The sequence below is a fragment of the Hemitrygon akajei genome, chromosome 20 (genome assembly GCF_048418815.1).
Source record: "Hemitrygon akajei chromosome 20, sHemAka1.3, whole genome shotgun sequence".
Classification (NCBI taxonomy): domain Eukaryota; kingdom Metazoa; phylum Chordata; class Chondrichthyes; order Myliobatiformes; family Dasyatidae; genus Hemitrygon; species Hemitrygon akajei.
In genome coordinates, this window is record NC_133143.1 from 64,469,300 (window position 1) to 64,493,385 (window position 24,086).

A 24,086-nucleotide genomic window follows, 5' to 3' on the forward strand; every position below is an offset into this window, starting at 1 on the left:
CAACCTCATTCTCCTGCCTTCTCCCTGCAACCTTTGCTCCCTTTCTAATCATGAACCTGTCAACCTCAGCTTTAAATACACCCAATGACTTGGCCTCCACAGCCATCTGTGGCAATGAATTCCACATATTCACCACCTTCTGGCTAAAGATATTCCTCTTCATCTCTGTTCTAGAAGGATGCCCTTGTATTCTGAGGCTGTACCCTCGAGTCCTGGACTACCCCCCACTATTAGAACACATCCCCACCATGTCTGCTTTATCTAAGTTTTTCACTATTTATTAGGTTTGATAATTGCAATACTGACTGACTGCTCTTACTGAACGGCAACTTCCAATACAATTTATATTAGCTGATAAAATGTTCTTCTGGAATCCAAAAACTCACAGAAAAGAAACAAGTTTAGGAGAAAAGTGCCTCTCTATAACATAGAATCATAGAAAATTACAGCAAATCAACAGGCCATTTGGCCCATCTAGTCCATGCCAAACCACTTAAAAACAGTGGACTTATGCAAACTAAATTTATTTTTTCTAAAACAGATTATACAAGGGGTGATTGATAAGTTTGTGGCCTATGGTAGAAGGAGTCAATTTTAGAAATCCTAGCACATTTACTTTTCAACATAGTCTCCTCCTACATTTACACACTTCATCCAGCGGTTGTGGAACATACGGATCCCTTCTTTGTAGAAGTGGTCCACAACGGGGTGATTGATAAGTTCATGGCCTAACATAGAAGGAGATGAGTTATACAGCTCTCGTTACATGCACATACAGTTCAACTCTGAGTGAAAATGCAGAAAGTTTGAAGTTAATAACCATCTCCTTCTACCTTAGGCCACGAACTTATCAATCACCCCATGCTGTGGACCACTTCTGGAGTTCCCAGACACTGACTTCTACAAAGAAGGGATCCGTATGCTCCACGACCGCTGGACTAAGTGTGTAAATGTAGGAAAAATAAATGTACTAGGTTTTCCAAAATTGACTCCTTCTACCTTAGGCCATAAACTTATCAATCACCCCTCGTACATAAAGGTATAATCCAGCTTACATTGAGTAAAAGATTGACAAAAAGACTAGTCTTTTATAATGAAAATTAAGGAAAAAATCTGTGGAATAATCACATCAATAAAATCCCAACAGACAACATAAATACAATGTCTTCAACTACACAACCAGGCTTCATTAGAAAATGGTCCATTCGTGAGAGGTTAAATTCCTTTCAATTAGTGGGTAGCAAGCCAAGCATTCTAGCACAAGATACGCTCAAGAAGTGAATATCACAAACCTTGGGGCCCATTGGTCCTCTAGCGCCTGGCAATCCTGTTAATCCAATATCTCCCATTTCACCCTGAAAATAAGAAACAAGGTCAACCATTGGAGAATAAATAAACTTTTGAATTTAAATGCCACAGTGACTGAAAAATGTACCAAAGGAAGTAACTCTCTGTAAAGATTCCTCTTGCTTAATAAAAATAAAAGGATATTACCTTCTTTGGAAAATTTATCAATGAACAGTTATTTTTGTAGGCAAAACTATGATGCAGTTACTCTATGTAGGCGGCACTGAGGTACTGCAAGTTTCCACACTGCTGGTTCCCTTCCCTTCTCTCTATTCCTGTTCAGGTTCCCCTCTTGCCCTTTTCCCATCACCTCTTTTTGGTGCCCCTCCTCCTTCCCTTTCTCCAAGGTTGTCCACTCTCCTCGCCTATCAGGTTCCTCCTCCTTCAGCCCTTTATCTCTTCCACCTATCACCTCTCAGCTTCTTACTTCATCACCCCTCTCCCCCCACACACCCACTTTCCCCCTCTCCTGTCACCTGCCAGCTTGTACTCCTTCATCTCCCCCTATTTTCTTATTCTGGCTTTTTCCCGCTTTCCTTTTCAGACCTGATGAAGGGTCTCAGCCCTAAGTGTCAACTGCTTATTCCTCTCCAATAGATGCTGCCTGACTTGCCGAGTTCCTCCAGCATTTTGTGTGTGTTGTTCAAGATTTCCAACTCAGTCATGAATGGTCCCACGTCTATGGACAGCAAAATTACAAGGTTTGGGCATGGTGCTAGCAACCCCATACTGCAGAAACTTAGCTATAGTAACACCAAAAGACACTCCAAAAATCTCATCCTTGGTAGAGGAAGGATACATCAAGAAGATGGGCTACACCTGGGAAAACTTGAAAGACTGGCCCAGGCCAGAAGACTCTAGTGAGCTTCTGTCAGCAACCTATGCACCAGGAAGGTTGACGTGCCCAAGTAAATAAAGTAAGCACAAGATGTTCAGCATCTGCAGAATCTCTTGCCAGTATAATCCACCTTTTATCTAAAGGTCAGTATTGAATCGACAGTGTGAATTTGAAAAGTGGCATTGCAGCTGTGTTGTGGCACCTCAGAACATGATGAGGTCAGAGCCACTGAAAAGGTCAACAACTCAGCACTGAACTGAAGAGAGGCTTCCCGGGAGAACAAACTTTATTTTTAAACTTTTCCATGTCAACCAAAGGGCCAGTCAGCTGTTTGTTACAGATAAGAGCACTTGAATTTAGACTTTATTGCTGAATAGATGTTATTGTTTTGTAAACTTCTAGGATTAAGCAGACAGACAGAGTCATAAAGCTATACAGTATTGCAGGATAGAAACCAGCCATTCAGCCCATCTAGTCCATGCTAAATTGTTATTCTACCTAGTCCCAAACAACCTTTGCTTGGACTTCCATAACCACCTATCCATGTACATATTCAAACTACTCTTACATGTTACAATCAAAGCTGAATCCACTATTTCCTCTGGCAGGTCATTCACAACTTTCAACACCCTCTGAGTGAAGAAGGTCCTCCATAGGTTCTCCTTAAATATGTCACCTTTTATCCTTCAACTATGACCTCTAGTTCTCATCTCACCCAATCATTTGGAAAGATAATTTGATTTAAAATTTTGTCTGGTCTTCATAAATTCCGCAGAAAGGCAACATTTATATATGCGCACAAGAGATTCTCCAGATGCTGGAAATCCGGAGGACAGAAGGTAAAATGATGCAGGAACTCAGCAGGTCAGGCAGCATCAATGGAGAGGAATAAACAGTCAACGTTTTAGGCTGAGACCCTTCATCAGCGTTGGAAAGGAAGGGGGAAGAGCCAGGATAAGAAGGATGGGGGGGGGGGGGGGAGGAAGGAGTACAAATTGACCAGTGAAGGGGGAAAATAGGTGGGTGGGGGAAGGGCTCTATAACTCAAGTTCTCAGCATTATTTATTTATTGTATTTGCACAGTTTGTCTTCTTGTGCACATTGGCTATTTGGCAGCCTTTCTTTCTTTATAGTTTTTCATTGGTTCTACTTTATTTCTTTGTGAATGCCTGCAAGAAAATGAATCTCAGTGGTATATGGTGATATATGGTGATATGCTTTGATAACAAGTTTACTTTAAACTTTAATGTGTTTATGTGTGAGGGCCATGTGCCTCCATCAACCTGGGAAATGAAGTTGCCTTACCTTGAGCCCAATTGGTCCTGGAGAGCCTGCAGGCCCTGGCATTCCACGGGGTCCCGGTAAGCCTGCACTGCCCTAGGAAATAAGCATTTACTAATCAGTCCAGTTTCTCAATTTGGAATCTTTAAGAGCTTTCAGATCACACTCTATGGATTTGAATCAGCCATTAACCTACAGTAATAGCTGGTTCAAGCATGGTATGTCTTCACTCCCATTCAGTGGAGAAAGCCTCCTCGCATTTACCCTTTTTATGCCCCTCATATCTTCTATGTTTTAGGGAATAAAGTCTGAACATACTCAACCTTTCCTTATAACTCAGACCCTCAAGTCCCGGAAATATCCTTGTAAATAGTATCTTTATCTTTTTCAATTTTATTTATATCTTTCCTGTAGATAGGTGACCAAAATGACAACAGACCCAGCACCACTAGCCACAATCCTCCAGTCAGAGAGGCAACCACGAATTGACTCTCTTGCTTCTTCCGCAAAGCCTATGTCTAATCTAACTTACTATCTCATCTTGAATGCCAAGTAACTAAACCTTCTTGACCAACCTCCCAAGCTGGACCTTGTCAAAGGCCTTGCTAAAGTCCATGTAGACAACATCTGCAGCCTTGCCTTCATCAACTTTTTGGGTAAATTCCTCAATAAACTCTATAATGTTGGTTATATATGACTTACCATACACAAAGCCAGGTTGACTAATCAGTCCCTGTCTATCCATATACTTTTATATCTGGTCCCTGAGAATACCTTCCAATAACTTTCCCACTACTGATATCAGACTCATTCTTACAGCCTTTCTTAAACAATGGAACAACATTAGATATCCTCTGGCCCCTCACCTGTGGTTAAGGATGTTTTAAATATCTCCGCTATGCCTCTCACAGAGTCAGAGGGAACACGATGTCAGGCCCTGGGGATTTATCCACTATAATTTGCCTCAAGACATCAAACACCTCCTCCTCGGTAAACTGTCTGGAGTCCATGATCTTGCTGCTGCTTTACCTCATTTTTGTAGACTCTTGTGTCCATCTCCCAAGTAAATGCAGATGCAAAACATCCATTTAAGAGATCCTCCATCTCTTTCAGCTCCACGCATAGATTCCCACTCTGATCTTCCTGAGGACCATTTGTTGGGCTGTCTATAATATCCCATTTCTTATGCCATAGTTCTACCCATAAAGCCTCATGAGCTGAGCTCTCTAGTCTATTCTGACTGAGCACTACCATGACCTTTTCCCTGGTTAGCAATGCCAGCCCTCTCCCCTTAATCCCTCCCATTCTATCACATCTACACTGAGCTGCCAGTCCTATCCCTCCTGCAAGCAAGTCTCTAATGGCTACAATGTCATAATTGTGCACGCTGATCCATGCCCTAAGCTCATCTGTCTTTTGTACAATACTCCCTGTAGTGAGATGCACTGTACACAGCTTAGAACATTAGTTTCACCATGCTCGATCTTTTGATTCTTGACTTTGTCTGAGGTCTTAACAACATGTCTCCAAAACCACTTCATTATCTCTTTTGGCACTCTCGTTCCCATCCCCCTGCAACTCTAGTTTAAACCCTCCCCCGCAGCACTAACAAACCTTCCCGCTAGGATACGAGCCCTCTGCAGTTCAGGTGCACAGTCCTTTCTGTACAGATCCCACCTTCCCTAGAAGGGTGCTCAATGATCCAAAAATCTGAAGCCTTCCTCCTGCACCAACTCTATTCCCCGAACCAATAAATCCCCTATTACTACAGCTTGCCTCATCTCCCACCTTCCCTTCTGAGTCACAGAGCCAGGATCAGTCTAGAGACCTGACTACTGTGGCTTTCCTCTACTAGGTGATTTCCCCCCCCCCCCAACAAATTCCAAAGTGGTATACTTATTGTTGAGGGGAATGGCCACATGGCTACTCTGCACTGGCTGCCCATCCCCTTTCCCCCTCCTTATGGTTACCCAGTTACCTGAGTCCTGTACCTTGGGTGTAATTACCTCCTTGTATGTCCTCTCTATCAGCCCTACAGACTCCCAAATGATTCAGAGTTCATCCAGTTCCAGCTCCGACTCCTTAGCACAGGAGTTAGAAGCTGCAGCTGGATGAATTTCTTGCAGGTGTAATCGTCAAGGACACTGGAGGGCCCTGATCTCCCCACATCCAGATGTGTACTTAGCCAAACTTCTCTTAAACGTTGAAGTCAAACCCACAACCACCACTTACACTGGCATCTCATTCCACCCCCAGAGTGAAGACATTCCCCCTCATGTTCTCTTTAAATATTTCACCTTTCACCCTTAACTTATAACCTCTAGTTATAGCCTCCCCAATCTCAGTGGGGAAAGCCTGCTTGCATTAACCCTAACTATACCCTTCATAATTTTGTATACCTTAATCAAATCTCTCATTCTCCTGTGCTCCAGGGAATAAAATACTAAGCTATTCAACCTCTCTCTATAACTCAGGTTCCCCTTAACTGTTTCATGTTTCATACTTAACCTGTGACCTCAGGTTCTAGTCTCACTCTGGCAGTGGGAAAAGTCTGCTTGCATTTATTCTATCTACAGTGTACTCCTTATGAGATTACATATAATCGGCTAAAGGAGAGGAACAGCAGAAACCAGTGAAAAGGTTTGTTCTGAACCTGGGCCTTACTTTTCTTCCTGGTCTTCCAATTTCTCCCTAAAAGGGACAGAAATACACTTGATTAACATTTGATTCTTATCGTGTTTGCAAAATGATAGTTATAATTATATCAAGTTCAAATTTATCCTCATTCAACCATACACATGCATACAACTAAACAAAACGTCATTCCTCTGGGGCCAAGGCGCAAAACACAGCACAGTACATAGTTACCATCCAGCACGCACAATCGCAAAGTAATTTTAGCTCAAGTGCCTGAGTGACACGGCCTGATGATTGACAGGTTGACATAAAGTCTGAGGTGCATGCTTATATAAGACACTATAATGTTACTGACACTATTATAATTAAACAAACAGTCATATTAATATGTGAAACAGCAGCAATAAAAGATGAGCCTGTGAATCAGGGAGTGGTTGGAGGGGTGTGCTAGCAAGGCATTCGTACAGGGTGTATGTGTGTGCTGAGTGGCAGCAGGGTGTTAAGAAATCCAAAAGCCTGGGGAAGAAGCGGTTTCCCAGCCTGACATTTACGCTGCGGTATCTTCTGCCTGATGGCAGGAGGTCAAAGAGACTCTGGGGAGGATGAGAGGGGTCTTTGACGATGCTGGAGGCTCTGCTTATGCTATGCCTTTCAGCTATGTTCTGAATAGGGGGAGGAGAGAGACCCCGATGATGCTCCTGTAGAATGTGGTGAGAATGGCGGGGGGCAGCGGTGAGCTCACTTGTCTCAGTCTCCTCAGGATGTGGAGACTCTGCTGTGCTCCCTTGGCTAAAGAGGAACTTAAAATATAAACCACAAATTATGAGCATGCTGAATTTCACTTGCCCCGTCACTGAACTGCTCCAATGTTCCCTCTAAGGAGTGTGTCAGTGCACGTGCACACATCTTTTGCTACTAGTGTCACCCTCTGTCTCGCTGGCCTTTTTAAGTATACTTCACAATCATACACAATCACATTTTCTTTTTCCGGAGTTTGCGATGATTTGTTTGCATATTTTAGAATTGGCTTACTAATACCGTTTTTATTGAAGAAATTATTTCAATATCCATATACTGTGGTCACTGGGCAAAAAAATTGCACAAGATTTTTGTACACACTGGTCATTATAAATTAGAGGGAACATTGAACTGTTCCCACAACCTACAGATTCAATTTCAAGGACTCTTCATCTGATGTTCTTAATACTTACCGCTTATTTATTTATTATTATTCTTTTTTTCTTTTGTATTTGCACAGTTTGTTACCTCTTGTACACTGGTTGCTTGTCCGTCCTGTTGGGTGTGATCGTTCATTGATTCTATTATGGCTATTGGATTTACTGAGTATGTCCACAAGAAAACGAATCTCAGGGTTGTATATGGTGACATAGATGTACTGTGATAATTAATTTACTTTGAACTTTGAGCAAATTTAGGTTAAAGAATCACATATACTTACACTCTCCCCTTTTGGTCCCATAATTCCTGGAATTCCTCGTGGGCCCTGATGGTATAACACAGGTAAATGGCAAATCTCAAATGCTACAATCATGTACATCTAGATCATAAAACAAGGAACAGTACAAGGAACAGTTCCTATAGGCCACAATGACCATGACACCAATTTGAACTGCACACCTTTCTGCGAAATGATTAAGATTTAATGATAACCTCACACTGCAACTATGACTCTCGTCGCGCACCTTTTTTCATCTGCTACGCAAGGTGGGATATCCCGGTGGTCAGTCATTTCTAATGAAATTCCCATTCCAACATGTGGTCCATGGCCTCCTCTGTTGCCATGATGAGGCCATTCGCAGGTTGGAAGAGAATCCCTCGCATTCTGATTGGGTAGCCTCCAACCTGATGGAATGAACATCGATTTCTCTAACTTATGGTAATCTCTCCCTTTCTCTTTTCTCCCTTTTTTCATTTCCTGTTCCGGACTTCCTCTTACCTGCTCTTCACCCACCTCTAGTAACCCTCCTCTCCTTTCTCCTAGGGTCCACTGTTCCCTCCAATCAGATTCCTCCTTCCATGCTTTAGCTTTTCTGCCTATCACCTCCCAGCTTCTTACTTTATCCCTCCCCCCCACCCACTCACCTGGTCTCACTTATCATTTGCTAGCTTGTACTCTTTCCCCTGCCTCTCCCCATTTTCTAGCCTCTTTTTCCTTCCTTTCCAGTCCTGATGAAGTGTTTTGGCCCAAAATACTGACTGTTTATTCTCCTCCATAGATGTTGCTTGACCTGCTGAGTTCCTAGACTCCAACCTGAACTCTAACTCCTCCACATCCCTGGGTCGCTCCATATTTTTAGCATCTACAGAATCTCCTATACTTAATTATGACTAATCATAGTCTGGTTAATTATTTACCCAATTTCCCTCGGGATCAATCAAGTATGTCTGTCTGTATTTTGACTTCAGCATGCCGAGAGTTTTGAGTGATGGGCTGGGATTCATCTCTACTAAAGGAGGTTTAAGGCATTCTTTCCCTCTGCTTGCCTGCAGGTCACTCTTGGGTAAGGTGTAGCACCTGCTTAGCCCCCAAAGTAGGGTCATATGAAGCCATGGAAGCAGGTGGTGAATGCTCATACGAGCAGCTGGTGCGTATCACAAGTCCTGCTTACGTGACCTCTGACACCAGCCAGACAATCTCTTCAGAGCATTGATAATGGTTAGGGTCACCTGTCTTGTAAAGGCACTACCCAGAGGAAAGCAATGACAAACTACTTCTGGAGAAAAATTTTCCAAGGACAATCATGGTCATGGAAAGACTGAGATTGCCTATGTCACACATCATGGCACATAACGAACGAGCTCCCAGACTGACTTCAATTTATATTGGAAAATGACGATATCGCACAATGCACTAAATGTCTGTGTTCAGCTTAACTTTCCAAGATCAGAAGCCAGTAGCATTTCTTCAAACTGAAAATGCAAAATATGGACCAATCAATAACTGTCTTGTTCTCTCCCATGAGCTTAACGGTGTGGAAGTGTAGAGGTTAGAGTAACACCTTACAGTCTCAGTGTTCAGCAGCTAGGGTTCAATACCTGCTGCTGTCTGTAAGGCCTTTGTATGTTCTCCCTGTGACCCTTTGGGATCCTCTGAATGTTCCGGTATCCTCCCAGACTCCAAAGACAAGTGGGCTAGGGTGAGTAAGTTGTGGGCATGCTACGTTGGTGCCAGAAGCGTGGCGACGCTTTCAGGCTTTTCACTGTTTTTCATTATATGTTTCAATGTGCATGTGACAAATAAAGTTTGTCTTTATAAAATCAATTCAGAATCAGATTTAATATCATTTACTCATGATGTGAAATTTGTTGCTTTGCAGTAGCAGTACAGTGCAATTGGATACTTTTAGCAAATTTCCAAATGGACATTGGCTTGGTACTGATAAAATATTCTTCAGCTACTCACCTCGAGTACTTTAATGTGCGTCCCAAGCTTGAGATATCTACCATTTAGAAGGACAAATGTAGAGGGTGCAAGGGAGTACTACCAACTGCTTGTTCACCTTCACATTGAAAACCACCTGACTTGGTATAATCTTACCATCCCTCACCATCACTTGTCCAACTTCTGGAACAATCTACAGAAAGTGATGGATGCAACCCAGTCTATTATGTTTAGAGACAATGGTGGATGGCCTTTCATTTCATGCAAAGCCCATGCACCAGTGAGCACATTTACACAGAGTGCTATTGCAAGAGAACAGCATCCGTCACCAAGGACCCCTCTATCCAGGCAATGCTCTCTTCTCACTATGACCATCGGGCAGGAGGGTCCCACACCACCAGGTTCAGAAACAGTTATTACCCTTCAACCATCAGGCTCCTGAACTGATATGGATAACCTCACTCCCCTCAACACTGAATGATTCCACAACCTGCAGACTCACTTTCATGAACTCAGTAATATATATAATACACACAAATATATTTATTTGCACAATGTGTTCTCTTTTGCACTTTGGTTGTTTGTCAGTTTTTATTTATGTACAGTTTTTCATAAATTCTATTGTATTTCTTTATTTTCTGTAAAGGCCTGCAAGGAAATGAATCTTAAGGTGGTATTTGGTGACATATGCATACTTAGATAATAAATTTACTTTGACTTTACCTTCTCCCAAAAAGAACAAAAGAGATACCCTCATCAGAAGTACTGCAGCAGTTCAAGAAGACAGCTCACTACCACATTCTCAAGGGCAACTAGGGACAAGCAATGAATGCTAGTGTTGCTTGCCAACATCCACATCCCAATAAAAGGAACATTAATCAATATATTAACCAATTTGCAAGTTTACAAGCTGGAATTGTTTGTGAGTAATGACTGGGCTCAGATGGCTGAACTTGAGGCCCTGCTCTGATGGCTTTCAGAAATTGTACTGATGTCAAAACTTATTTGAACTGAATAGAAGCATTCAAAAGCAATGTTCAAGTAATTTAAAAAGGAACACTGTTAAAGACATAGAAGGTTATGAAGTAATACATTTATTTACAGTGCTGAGCAAAATTCTTTGGCACATATGTATAGCTAGGGTGTGTAAGACTTTTGCATAGTACTGTATATTGGTTAAAACATAGTACTGTACAGTGGTTGGGAAACAAAACACTTGACTTCAATTAGCATCTGAATTCCATCTGAATGGGGCTGCTCTTCATACTCCAGCCTTTCCTTGTGTTAACCTGAGGTATCAGGAACAAAATACATTCTTCCAGTATCTGACCTCCACCTTCTTCTTTGTCTGCAATACAGTGCATGACCAAGGACACAAGGCACGGCTGGCATGTGAAGAACACCACAGCAGCTTTTCTCCATAGGACTGCTGGCAAAATCTAAATACGTATCAGGCCATTCCCTCTATTACGATAATGGCCCGAGGATAGTCATACAAATACGCTACTTCCCATAACTAATTGCTTTCCTACTGGATTATATCATTTTTTAAAACATGATTTTTATTGAATCCAGGATATGTTAAAAGTTGGAAATTATTGCGGAGATTAATTAATCTGTCATGTTAAGGAGAAGATCATAATTACAGTACAGTAGTTTATTCAATCAATATTATTTTATTGTTTTGACTGATGAATAAGAAAATAAATCTTGTGTAGTAAATGGTGACAATTTTGAAATATGATATTGTGTTAAGATCTATAAATGAACCTTTATGTTTTCAATATTTTTAATTTTTTAAAAAATTGACAATTAGATTTAATTTGGTTTATTTTAAAGATGTTTTATATAAAATGAATACTTGGACATATCCTGCAACAAAATCAATCTTTAGCAAATAATATCCAGTTTAGAAATTTGCTTTCATATCAGATCATACTAAATGGCAGAGGATTAAAAGCAGGATATATAATTATAAATGGTCTATGAGTAGATGAATTAGATTGGGTTAGGTTGGAGATTTTGCAGAAGAAATCATAAAAGATGGGTATAAATGTACTTAGGAACATAAGAATTAAAAGCAGGAGTTGGTGCTTCAAGCCTGTTCTGCTTTTTAACATTATTAATTAATAATAATATTATAATGTTATATTATATTAATATGATGTTACAATAATATTAATGTTAAACTAACAATATTAATAATTATTATATGATATGGTTCCCTAAGGTTGTCATAGCTGGGGTGGTTATGGGGATAAGCTCCCACTACCTATTAAATGATCCCAATGGCGTCCATCTCAAATTGCCCCTGACAACCAAGTCCAGGTCCTGGCCTTCACATGTGGCTTAGCTACTAAGACCGGCAGAACCATTTCAACTGACGGGAGGAGATGGGTTACTGGTGCCTTAAAACCAGTTGCTTTGGGCAGATAGGGATCATTAACCATGGTTGGCAGCTCATCTAGGAGAAGGAAAACTCTGATCTCAAACCTCCTCTGCCTTGCAGCTATAGCTACTCATGGGGAAGGCTTTGGGAGTAAACCTCAAGGGGAAAAATCCACAGTTGGACTCTCTAAGGCAGTTCAAAGTTGACTAGCAGCTTCTGCAATGCTGCTGATCCCAAGCTGTGTCAGTCTCTGCCATTCCTTTGGATCCATCAGCTGTGACATGGGCAACAGCTTGCTCTCCCTATTGTACTGCCCTGATTTGCGTATCATGAGGACAGCTATTAAATTAATATTAGAATATTAAACTAATAATATGAATGAGTTCTGATGAAGGATCCTGGCTCGAAATGTGGACTTTTTATTCCCTTCCATTGATCTGTGTGACTTGCTGAATTCCTCCAGCACCTTGTGTGTGCAACCACTAACAGTAACATTATCAATACTGTTATTGATGAGAGTGTGAAATGAGCTCCAGTGGAAGTGGGTGGATGTAGATTTGTTTCCAACATTTAAGAGAAATTTGAATTGGTACATGGATGGGAAGGGAATTGTTGAGGCTTGATGTTAAAAATACTGTTTGAAGATTTAAAAATTAGTTATTTGTCACATGTACATCAAAACATACACTGAAATGCACTGTTCGAGTCAAATTAAAATCACTGAGGATTGTGCTGGGCATAGCATGTCCATCACACACTAACCCTAAATGTACGTCTTTTGAAATGTGAGAGGTAATCGGAGCACCCAGCGGAAATCCTCGCAACCACAGGGAGAATTACAAACTCATAACAAGCAGCATCGGGAGTGGTTTCCCGATCGGCGATCGCTGGCGCTCTAAGTTGATGTGCTAACCGCGATGCTACCTTGCCACCCACTGTATCACTTGACACAAAATGTGGGTTGGGGCTCCCTTTATTTCCCTCTATAACCTGAGTATAGCCGAGCCCTCCACGTCTCATGAGGCACAAAAGCACATTTGCAGTTGGCTGACATTTTATTCAGTAAGATTAGTCGAAGACAAATATAAAAAATGGCATAAAGAAAAGTAATGGATCTTTGGGGAAAAATTTGAAGGTGGTTGGCATGAGCTTTGAATTGCTGAATAAGAATGAAATTAAATGGATGTGCACTGGGTTACATTAAAATAATACAAATTTAAACTGGAAGAATGATATTCAATTGACCTTCATTCCAAACTGTCTATTAATCTTACCTGGGGACCTGTAGGCCCAGGAGGACCAATTATACCTGTTACATTACATAACGATTCATTTGACTTTATTTTCAATGGTACGTTCTTCAAATTTATTTCTTCCTGAGGAAAGCAACATTAAAAGAAAAAAGTCATATGTTATTATTGTAAATAAATGAATTATTTCAGAAGATGCTAAGGTAGCAAAAAAGACTCACTTTGCTCATGGGAATTTAAGTCATTGTTCAAAGACATGCATTTTCAGAACTGCTTTCAAACATCATAAGACCATAAGGCAAAGGAGCAGAATTAGGCCATTCAGCCCATCGAGTCTACTCCACCATTCCATCATGGCTGATCCCAGATCCCACTTAACACCTGCCTTCTTGCCATAACCTTTGATGCCCTGACCAATCAGGAAACTATCAATTTTCGCTTGAAATATATCCACCGTCTTGCCCTTGTGTCATGATATCGGTCATGATAAATATTAAAAGGAAGACCTGAAAATTATATGACATAACCAAGTCATATTGAGCCGGCTGGGTACAGTGCATGAATTAAAATCAAATGCGCAGCTTAAGACCCAGGATTTCCCCAAGATATTGGGCCCTTACAGAAAGCATTCTGTCTTTCATATCTACAGCATCAGCAAATTATTACACGTGAAATTCTGCGGCTGCTGGAAACCCAAAGCAACACACACAAAATGCTGGAGGAACTCAGAAGGCCAGGCAGCATCTACAGAGAGGAATAAACAGTCGATGTTTCAGGTTAAGACCCTGCATCAGGATTGGAAAGGAATGGGGAAGATGCCAGAGTAAAAAGGTGGGGGTAGGGAAAGGAAGCTATGTAGAATGTGGGTGGGCAGAAGGGAAGGAGAACTAGCTGGAAGGTGCTAGGTGAAGACAGGTGGGTGAGAAAGGCAAAGGGCTGGAGACAAAAGAATCTGATGGGGAGGAGGAGGAACCACAGGAGAAAGGGGAGGAGGGGACCCAGGAGGTACAAGAGGTAAGAGGACAGAGTGGGGAATAGAAGAGGGGAGGAGGAAGGATTTTTTTTAAAAAACTGGTTAGGAGAACTTGATATTCATGGCATCAGGTTGGAGGCTACCCAGACAGAATATAAAGTGTTGATCCTCCACCCTGAGGTTGGCCTCATCATGGCATAAGAGGAGGCCATGGACCAACATGTTGAAATGGTAATGGCAATTGGAATTCAAATGTTTGGCCACATCCTAGCTAGCTTCCTTCCCCTCCCTTCACCTTTTTATTCTGGCATCTTCATCCTTCCTTTTCAGTCCTGAAGAAGGGTCTTGGCCCAAAATGTCAATTGTTTGTTCATCTCTGTAGATGCTGCCTGACCTGCTGAGTCCCTCCACCATTTTGTGTGTGTTCATCTCTTCAGCAATCATTTTAATGAGGAGTGTGTTCTTGATGAAAATTATAAGCTTTCAAAGCTCAAGATAACAGGCAGGCAATCCATGCAGCTGGGGGCAGTTGATCATCATGCAATGGGTAAGGATGATTGCGGAGTGGTTACGTCACCAAGGAATTTGACATTACTCACAAGACTTTTGCTTTCCCTGAAGACGGGTGGTGGAAACATCGGGGGTGGTGGAGGGGTCAAGAGACAGCATTTGTTAATGCTTCTGTTTTTGTGTTCCACAGGCGCCAGTGCTACATCACAAAATACAATTAAACAGAATCTTACTGAGGTTAGTGTTCCAACTCAATACTCCTCAAATTAAGAAAAAACGCTGGAATTTAAACAAAGCAATGCATGCAAGCAACGTAAATGTTAATGCCTATTTTGTCCTAATCAATATGCAGTCATGCTAAATCAATTCAGTTATAAACAGCTCCGCAGTAGTCTTCATACTAGTATCAATCTGAATAAAATCATGGATTCATCCACTGTTCTCAATATTCAATTATATTGATGAGCAAAATTGACAAGCTAATTTCTGATAAGTTAGATACTGTCGGAAGATTTAGGCAGTGTTATTTTTGCTCAAGTCAGCTTGTCGGATCATTTTGAAAGCATGAAGCGGAGATAAGCTGTGGTGACAGGCTGTCCATCGGAACTACAGGGATTATTGCTAGCAGAAATCCAGCCCTTCGGTGATCACACTTTACACATTTCAATGTCGCTGTTAAAGGCTTCTATTTTCATTGCAGGGCAACTAGGAAACTGTATTTTCAATTATCATAAGACATAGGAACAGGATTAACCATCTAGCCTATCAAGTCTGCTCCGCCATTCCATCATGGCTTATTTATTATCCCCCTCAACCCCATCCTTCCACCTTCGCCTCGTATCGTTTGATGTCCTTAATAATCAAGAACCTATCAACCATTGCTTTAAATATTCCCAATGTCTCGGGCTTCACAGCTGTCTGTGGCAATGATTTAGCACCCTCTGGTTAAAGATATTCCTCCTTATCTCTGTTAAAAAAGGACATACTTGTATCCTGAGGCTGTGCCCTCTGGTCCCAGATAACCTCACCATAAGAAGCAATTATTAATGTACAAGTGCTCAGAGACTTGTTGAGTGTCAGCCCAAAGACTGACCAGCAGCTGCAAGGTAAATATCAGAGATGTGAAGGAGTACTGTTGGGTGTATGGGGTGTCCAGGGAGGGTTAGCACTCCTGGTGAATGGACTTGCAGTGTCCACTCTGGGGCAGCTCACTCACTTTTGGTCCCTTCCGAACACTCAGCTCTCATCTGTTGCTCCAAGTAGCTGTTTGTATGTGACAGCAGCCACACTCTGATACACCTCTTTAACAGACAGGCTAAAACAGGGGAGGTCACCCCGGTGAGATAGGGACATGCGAAGCCAGTTCTGGCGGACTGGGCGGATGAGATCCAACAGACAGGAAGGCGGTTCTCTAACACTTCATGGAGAGCAAAGGGCATGACAAGTCAAAGAAAGCACCATGGTCACCCACTGCAACCAAGAAAGATCCCAGTCTGTGATGCTTGTTCATACCACTGGACCCGGTCTTCTGAGATCGAGAGAGTGGATCTGCCCCAGTGCAACACCTTTTCCACTTTAAAATCTCTCCTCCCCAGGTTCCCTGTCATCGTTGGATACAACGGATAACCATCATAGATGGGATACTCAGCACTTGTCTGGATAAGCATAGCTCCAACAACACTCAAGAAGTTCAACTTCATCCAGAACAAAGAAACCTGCTAGAATGGTACCTCCTCCATGACATTAGACACACTGCAATTACTCACCACGGCTTCTTAGTAAAGACGCTTGAACTCCAACCTAGTCACCATCTGCAATACAGAGGCAGCAGGACCACTGTCACATCCTCCATATTGTGCTGATGTCTACAGTTACTTAATTGCCCCTGAGGCAAATTCCTGGAAGCCCAAAGGTATCCATGGGTGGGTTATAAATACTGGCCTTATTAACAACTTTATATAGATTTTAAAAAGTGATCATCAATTGTATCATTTGCATTTCCAAAGTAAGAAAATCCGTTGGGATTTATGTAAGTTTTAAAATTATCTCGGTAGTAGCTGGGATCTGGATGTTTGTTTTTTTTCTAAAGGATACAAGACCATAAGACATAGAAGTAGAATTCAGCTATTTGGCCCATTGAGTCTGCTCCAGCATTCCTCTCAACCCCATCCTCCTGCCTTCTCTACAATTATCGTCTGACACTGAGACTAATTAAGAATCTATCGACTTCCACTCCACGTCCACCCTATCGAGGCCTTTCAATGTTTGGTAGGCTTCAATAAGATACCCCCTCATTCTTTTAAACTCCGGTAAGGACAGGCCCAGAGCACTTAAATAGGTATTTTTTTTTAAATCAACAGAGAAAATAAACTGCTAGAAATACTCAGTGGATCATGCAACATCTTGATAAATTTTCTTATACCAATGGCCTTTCACCAGAAACAGCTTTTGCCTTTTCGGTTGAACCAACAAGACCAGGGTCATAATAAATATGAGGTCTGAAACATATTCACATGAAATGTTACTTCATTTTTCATTTTAATTTCAGTTTCCCAACATCTGTATTTTTTAAATGCATGCTTCCCTTAGGAAATGTCTGATTCCCGGCTGTAAATATCCTAACAAAAGTAGAAGTGTGATCCAGTGATGCGTAACCTCTTGTGTTTCAGTCTAGGAGCTCCAAGATTGAAGTAGTGTGTAGAAGAGCAACATTTACAGAAGAGACACTCAAAGTGCATGGACAATCCCCTGCTCTTCCATGAGAATGGGACAGAGACCCTGTTCAAAGTATAAAGGGGCTTTGTTGTTAAAGTGGATGGAATTCCACTGGTGAAATACAGATATTAAGCAATTTGCAATCTGTGATTTCAATTCATACTAGACGTGGTGTGGGTGACATCCATACAGGTGATATGATCACACCTGCATTTACAGTGCAGAAACAGAACTTGGAGATGTTCCAGAAGAATAGCAAATGGAAGCAGAGCAAGATTATTCTGAGAGCAAGGAATGGCTCAAGGATTGACCAGTTTAAGCGCTGTGCCAGCACAGAAAGGTCAGGTACTTGATGGATCGAGGCAATGGGGTCCCAGGCTTGGCAGCTTATCAAATTTAAGCTCCAGGCCAGGTTGTCGGGGCCAGAGGTAAGGGACATGCCAGTGTTCAGCTCACTGATCTGTGAGGTTTACTTGTCTCTGTGCTGAACTGAAGCCTTGGCCTGTAATTAGCGGGTTCCTGGAATAGTTGTGACTGACTTTGTGGCTATGGGCTCACTTTTGTTATCTTCAGTTCTGAATGTTAATTGCTTACTTTTATTGTTTGCATGATTTTTTTTTTGCGTTTTTGACGGTTTGTACCTTTTGGAGTTGCAAAACCTAACAGTGGTGATGAGGAAGTTTTAAATAAACCTGAGATGACTGCCTACCTGTTGAAGTGCAGCAACACGCTCAAGTTAAAAAAAAAGGCCAAAAATAAATGAATTCACAGGTTCATAACCAGTAAGTACCATGTGATAATAGTCATTAATTAAAAAGAGAGCAGAAATGGCTGGAAAGGTAGATGTATTCCATTGTACAAAAGATAACTGGATATTGTATACTGGGCGAATTGAGCTATATTTTAAAACAAATGAAACAGCCAATGAAAAACGAGAGCCAGTTTTGCTGAGTGAGTTGGGTGGAAAATCATGTAGTTTGCTCAGAAGTTTAACGCCTCCACCAAACCAGCTGAAATGAGCTTTAGTGATATTGTGCAATTAATTTAGGGATATTTACAACCAGAACTATGGTTGATTGCAGAATCCTCTAGGTTTCATAAGAGGAATCAAAAGGCAGGGGAGTCTATTTCAGCTTATGTGGCTGAATTGAAGAGATCGTCTAAGCATTGTCAGTTCAGTGGAGGACAAGGAACATCTCCAAAATCTCAAGACAGTTTAAAAAAGATCAGAAGATTATGGGCTCAGAGCACGATGCAACAAGTGTGAATACTTTAAACCAAGCAGAATTTACTGTGGTCACACTATCGATGCATAAAGATACACAAGTGTGCTGAGAAAATTCAAGCAGTGGTGGAAGCCCCAAGGATGTGTCACAGTTCCAGTTCTTTTCAGGATGTATCATTTGTTACAACAGATTTCTGACAAACCTGGCTACCGTTCTCCACTGCTTGAAATCGTCACTATAGATTGGGAAGAAATGGTAACAGAGAAAGCAGTGTGAGGTGGCTTTCCGAAACGACAAAGGAAACAGTGACGTCAGGCGCTGTACTTACACATTATGATCCACGTCAACCAGTGAAGTCTACCTGTGATGCATCGCCTTATGACAAAGGTGCAGTCTTGTCACGTGTTATGAGTGGTGGAAGAGAATACCCCGTAGCCTTTGCATCACATTTCCTTACTGCTGCTGAGAAAAATTCCGCACACGTTGACAGAGAGACCTTGAGTCTAGTTTGTGGTGTAAAACATTTTAGCTAGTACTTGTATGAGAGAGAGTTTACTCACATTACTGATCATCAGCCACGGGTGTCCACTTTCAACACACAGAAGTGTGTTCCACTACCAGCAGCAGCACTAATGGGCTCTGTTTCTTGGAGGACACAATTACCAGAATTGAAGAGGAAGACTAATCACGGAAGTGCTGATAGATTGTCCTGTTTACCCTTGGAAAAGAAAATACCTGAAAAATTTACAGAAGAGGACCTTTCTCCTGACATTTCCCTAATGCAAATTGAAGGTCTTCCGATTACTGCTGAGATGATCCAAAGGGAAACCTGAAAAGATCCCACACTGTCTCAGGTCTACATGGCCACCCAAAATGGTTGGAATGTGCAGCAGAGATCTAGTTCACCCACTTGCACTTCTGAACAAGCACTCCTGGGGGACTACAGAGGTGATTAAAAGTGGGAAGGTTAAGGACAGAAATGGACCACTCTCCTACACTGTGGAGATTGTGTCTGAAGTCATTTGGAGACAATGCATCGATCAGTTGAGGACAGCAGAGTCAATTGTTTAAGAAGAAAGGTGTCCAGGCCTGTCAGAACCACTTCCTGCAGTCTCAGAGCCAACTGCTACAACCACAACAGAGGTGACACCAGAAACGGAGATAGTTTCAAAGCCACAATTCTCACCGGCCAAGCAGAGTGACCCCTTTTGTCAGGAAAGACATTACCCACAAGAGGAAGCAATCCTCCACAGTGATTAAACCTTTAGCTTTGAATGGGACAATTTAAAATTTACTAAGCTGGGGAGGTCTGTGTAGTAGTTTTATTATATAGCATACAGTAGTTGTATGCGTGTGTATATAGTTGAGATGCATTCTATAATGAGTTGGAGTTTATAGCTAATCAGGGAGGAGTGATGCATATTTAATATTTCAGTCATATCTGTAACATATTTTTGATTAAGCATTCTTTGTTGTTTACATAATTCATTACAAGTTATATGTAGAAGTAAGTGAAAGGCATTTATCATTACGTGGCCATGTGCACCTCAGTTATATTAAAAATGAAGGTTTATGATTTGGAGTTACAAAATATAACAGCTTTATGTTTTCATGATAATTTCATTTTCTCATGCATCTTTGTACAGCAATAAGATTATGCTTATGCAACCAGGCAGATGGGACTCATCAACCTTGGATAGCAATTCGCCCAGGTCAAGGGAAACTGATTTCAAACCTCCACTGCTTTACAATGGTACCCGCTCGTGGGTAAGGCTTCAGGAATAAACCCCGAGAGAAAAATCCGGACGTGGAATTCCTAAGGCAGTCAATAGACAATAGACAGTAGGTGCAGGAGTAGGCCATTTGGCCCTTCTAGCCAGCACTGCCATTCACTGTGATCATGGCTGATCATCCACAATCAGTACCCCGTTCCTGCCCTCTCCCCATATCCCTTGACCCCGCTATCTATAAGAGCTCTATCTAACTCTCTCTTGAATGCATCCAGAGACTTGGCCTCCACTGCCTTCTGGGGCAGAGCATTCCACATATCCACCACTCTCTGGGTGAAAAAGTTTTTCCGCATCTCTGTTCTAAATGGCCTACCCCTTATTCTTAAACTGTGGCCTCTAGTTCTGGACTCACCCATCAGCGGGAACATGCTTCCTGCCTCCAGTGTGTCCAATCCCTTAATAATCTTATGTTTCAATCAGATCCCCTCTCATCCTTCTAAATTCCAGTGTATTCCAGTCCTACCTTGTGTTCAACGCTGAGTGGCAACTTGTGAGATACTGCAGGTGCCAACTTTCTCTGATGTTCCTTTGGATTCACCAGCTGTGTGGAGGGGGGGGGGGGGGGTGCCTGCAGCATGGGCAACAGTTCACTCCCTATATCATACTGCCCTGGATTGCAAGCATTATGCAATTCATTTAAAAAAAAATATAAGCCAACATTGCCAAAATGAATCCAATTGTATACTTCTAATACAACACTATAATCATCTGAAAGCAGGTACCCAACAGGAATTAACGTTGTAACACTGGTTTATTATTGTGATGTATATTGAGACATAGTATTTTTTTTGTTTACTAGGTATCAAAGCAGATTGGAGACAGTAAAAGGAAACAGAATGTAGAATATGAAATACAGTGTAACAGCTGCAGAGAAAATGCAGTGCAGATAGCCAGATAAAGCAGTGACTATATTTCCTTAGGAGTTTGAGGAGATTTAGTACGTCACCAAAGACTCACAAATTTATACTGTTGTACCGTGGAGCGCATTCTAACTGGTTGCATCACTGTCTGGTATGGAGGCGCCACTGTACAGGATCGGAAATAACTGCTCAAAGTTGTAAACTCAGCCAGCTCCATCATGGGCACTAGCCTTCCCAGCATCAAGGATACCTTCAAAAGGCAGCATCCATCGCTAAGTCCCGCATCACCCAGGACATGCCTTCTTCTCATTATTACTACCGAGGAGAAGGTACAGGAGCTCAAAAAACACACAGCTTCTTCACCTCCACCATCAGATTTCTGAATGGACAATGAACCCTGTGTACACTACCTACTATGTTTTCTTTTTTTTTGTTCTCTTTTTGCACTACTAATTTAATTTTCATATATTTTTCTTATTGTAATTTATATATATTTTATTACATATTCCAATGCACTAATGCTGCAAAACAATAAAATTCAACAAATATGTTTGTGGTATTAAACCTGGCTCAGATAACATGCAAGGGTTACACTGAGGTGGATCAGGAGATCAAGAGCTCATCTTTAGTATATGACAGGTCTGTTCAAAAGTCTGCAAAAAGCAGGATAGAAGCTGTTTTTGACGCTGATGGTATGTGTTTTCAAGATTTTGCAAATTCTGCCTAGGTCACTTGGGTCAGAGCTCTATGACAGGGCTCCCCAACCTTTTTTGCACCGCAGTCTGGTTTTAATATTGACAATATTTTTGCAGACCGGCCGACGGGGGTGGGGGTTGTTAATCATGACCGGAATATAGGTGATAAGTCAACTATAAGTCACTTATAAGTGGCTAATACACTCAATTTCGTTTCTAAAAAGGTTTATCTAACGAATTTAATATTAAGCACACAGCGCATATTTTCCTCGCATGAATATAGTGATACGTCAATTAGCCACTATAAGTCAATAGCATCGGAACATTTTAAATAACGTCTGGCTATTTAAACACACAGCGCATATTTTCCCCGTATGAACATATAAAATCATTGCAACACACCAATATCGCTGAAACAGCGGGAGCCCTGGGCTTGTTTCCCTGCAACAAGACAGTCCCATCGAGGGGTGACGGGAGATGGCGATACTCGGAAGGTGGTTCCGTTATGTCCAGTCTATTCCGTAATTTAGTTTCGTCGCATTCATTGCAGAAAACCCCGCTTCGCAGAGATACGATGTTGGAAATGGAAGCAGCGTTTTCAGTGCTTTCGTGGCTACCTCAGGATATTCAGCCTTGACTTTGATCCAGAATGCCGGCAGAGATGTTATGTCAAACATACTTTTCAACCCGCCGTCATTTGCAAGCTCGAGGAGTTGATCTTTTTCCCGCGCTGACATGGATGACGCGTGCGTTCAAGTTCAACAGTGGGCGTGACAGGGAATGAGGAAAGGTGCAGCTGACTCATATCGTTTCCTCGTGGCCCGGTGCTTGGGGACCGCTGCTGTATGAGCGTCAGGAACTCGGGACCCGAAGGTCAAACATGTGATCAGAAGTCCAGTGGCGAAAGCTGAAGATGGATGCCTGATAACTGTGAGTCTGAGAATCTCGGGTCAAGGACTGGAAGGGTGGAGTTGGCCTGTCAAGGGATTGGAGGCCTGTCTATGCATGTGAGGGTGTGGTTAGTGGGCAGGGGGTGGGAAATGGGTCTTGTGTTGCTGTTGTTGTCTTCTTGAGTTGTTGTTGTTTCTGCTGGTATTGTTCTGCTGAATGTTGTGCGTGGGTTATGCTGGCAACACTTGTGGCTGCCCCCAGTATATCCTTAGATTGTGTTGGTTGTTAAATGCAGATAAAGCATTTCACTGTATGTTTCAATGTACATGCGATATATAAATCTGAATCTGACAGAGGAAGGGAGAAGAATGTCTGGGATGTGAGGGGTCTTTGTTTATGTTGGCTACTTTCCCCAGGAGCAAGATATGTAGTTGGAGTCAATGAAGGAGAGGCTGCTTGATAGACTGGACTGCATTCACAAATCTGCAACTTCTTATAGACCTGGGCAGAACATTTACCATACCAAGTTGTGATTCATCTTGATTATCTCTATTATCATCATCATTATGTGCTGTGTTGTGCAATGTATGTGATCATGGTCTTCTATTGGCAATGATTGTTCTTGGCAATTTCTTCCTACAGAAGTGGTTTACCATTGCCTTCTTCTGGGCAGTGTCTTTACAAGACAGGAGACCACAGCCATTATCAATACTCCAGAGTACTACCTGGCATCAGTGGTCACATAACCAGGACTAGTGATATGCACCAACTGCTCATATGACCCCCCCCCCCATCTGCTTTGCATAGCTTCACATGTCAGGGGGCTAAGCAGGTGCTACACCTTGTCCAAGGGTGACGTGCAGGGTGAGTTGCATATAAAAGGTGGACAAGATTGAACCGGGTGAATACAGGATTGAAGGTGTTATATTTGAATGTGTACAGTATACCAAATAAAGTAGATGAACTTGTAGCACAGTTACAGATTGGCATATGATGTTGTAGGCATCACTGAATCATGGCTGAAAGAAGATTATAGATAGGAGTTTAATGTCCAATGACACACATTGTATCGAAAGGACAGGCAGGAAGGCATTGGTGCTGTTGCTCTTTAGTAAAAAAAAATGATTAGAAAGAGGAGACATAGAGTTAGAGGGTGTTGAATCATTGTGGATAGAGCTAAGGATCTGCAAGGGTAAAAAAAACCCAATGGGAGTTGTATACAAACCCTATATCATTAGTAAGGATGTGGTCTACAATTTGAAACAGGAGATGCATGCCAAA

The 24,086-nt window shown here is 41.8% G+C and overlaps 1 protein-coding gene across 6 annotated transcripts in view; it reads right to left on the reverse strand.

Annotated features, from left to right (window-relative positions):
• Window positions 1–24,086, reverse strand: part of colq (collagen-like tail subunit (single strand of homotrimer) of asymmetric acetylcholinesterase) — a 98,115-nt gene that overhangs the window by 53,423 nt on the left and 20,606 nt on the right. For 5 of the 6 annotated variants that reach the window (XM_073024488.1, XM_073024487.1, XM_073024492.1 and 2 more), the window contains 6 exons: window positions 14,718–14,827; window positions 13,170–13,271; window positions 7,563–7,607; window positions 6,131–6,157; window positions 3,491–3,562; window positions 1,293–1,355 (listed from right to left, as the gene is read on the reverse strand). In XM_073024488.1, coding sequence (XP_072880589.1) covers window positions 1,293–1,355; window positions 3,491–3,562; window positions 6,131–6,157; window positions 7,563–7,607; window positions 13,170–13,271; window positions 14,718–14,827 — 419 coding nt within the window. Of the gene's footprint in view, window positions 1–1,292; window positions 1,356–3,490; window positions 3,563–6,130; window positions 6,158–7,562; window positions 7,608–13,169; window positions 13,272–14,717; window positions 14,828–19,129; window positions 19,208–24,086 lie in introns of those variants that run through there. The other variant, XM_073024493.1, reaches the window with a different exon arrangement.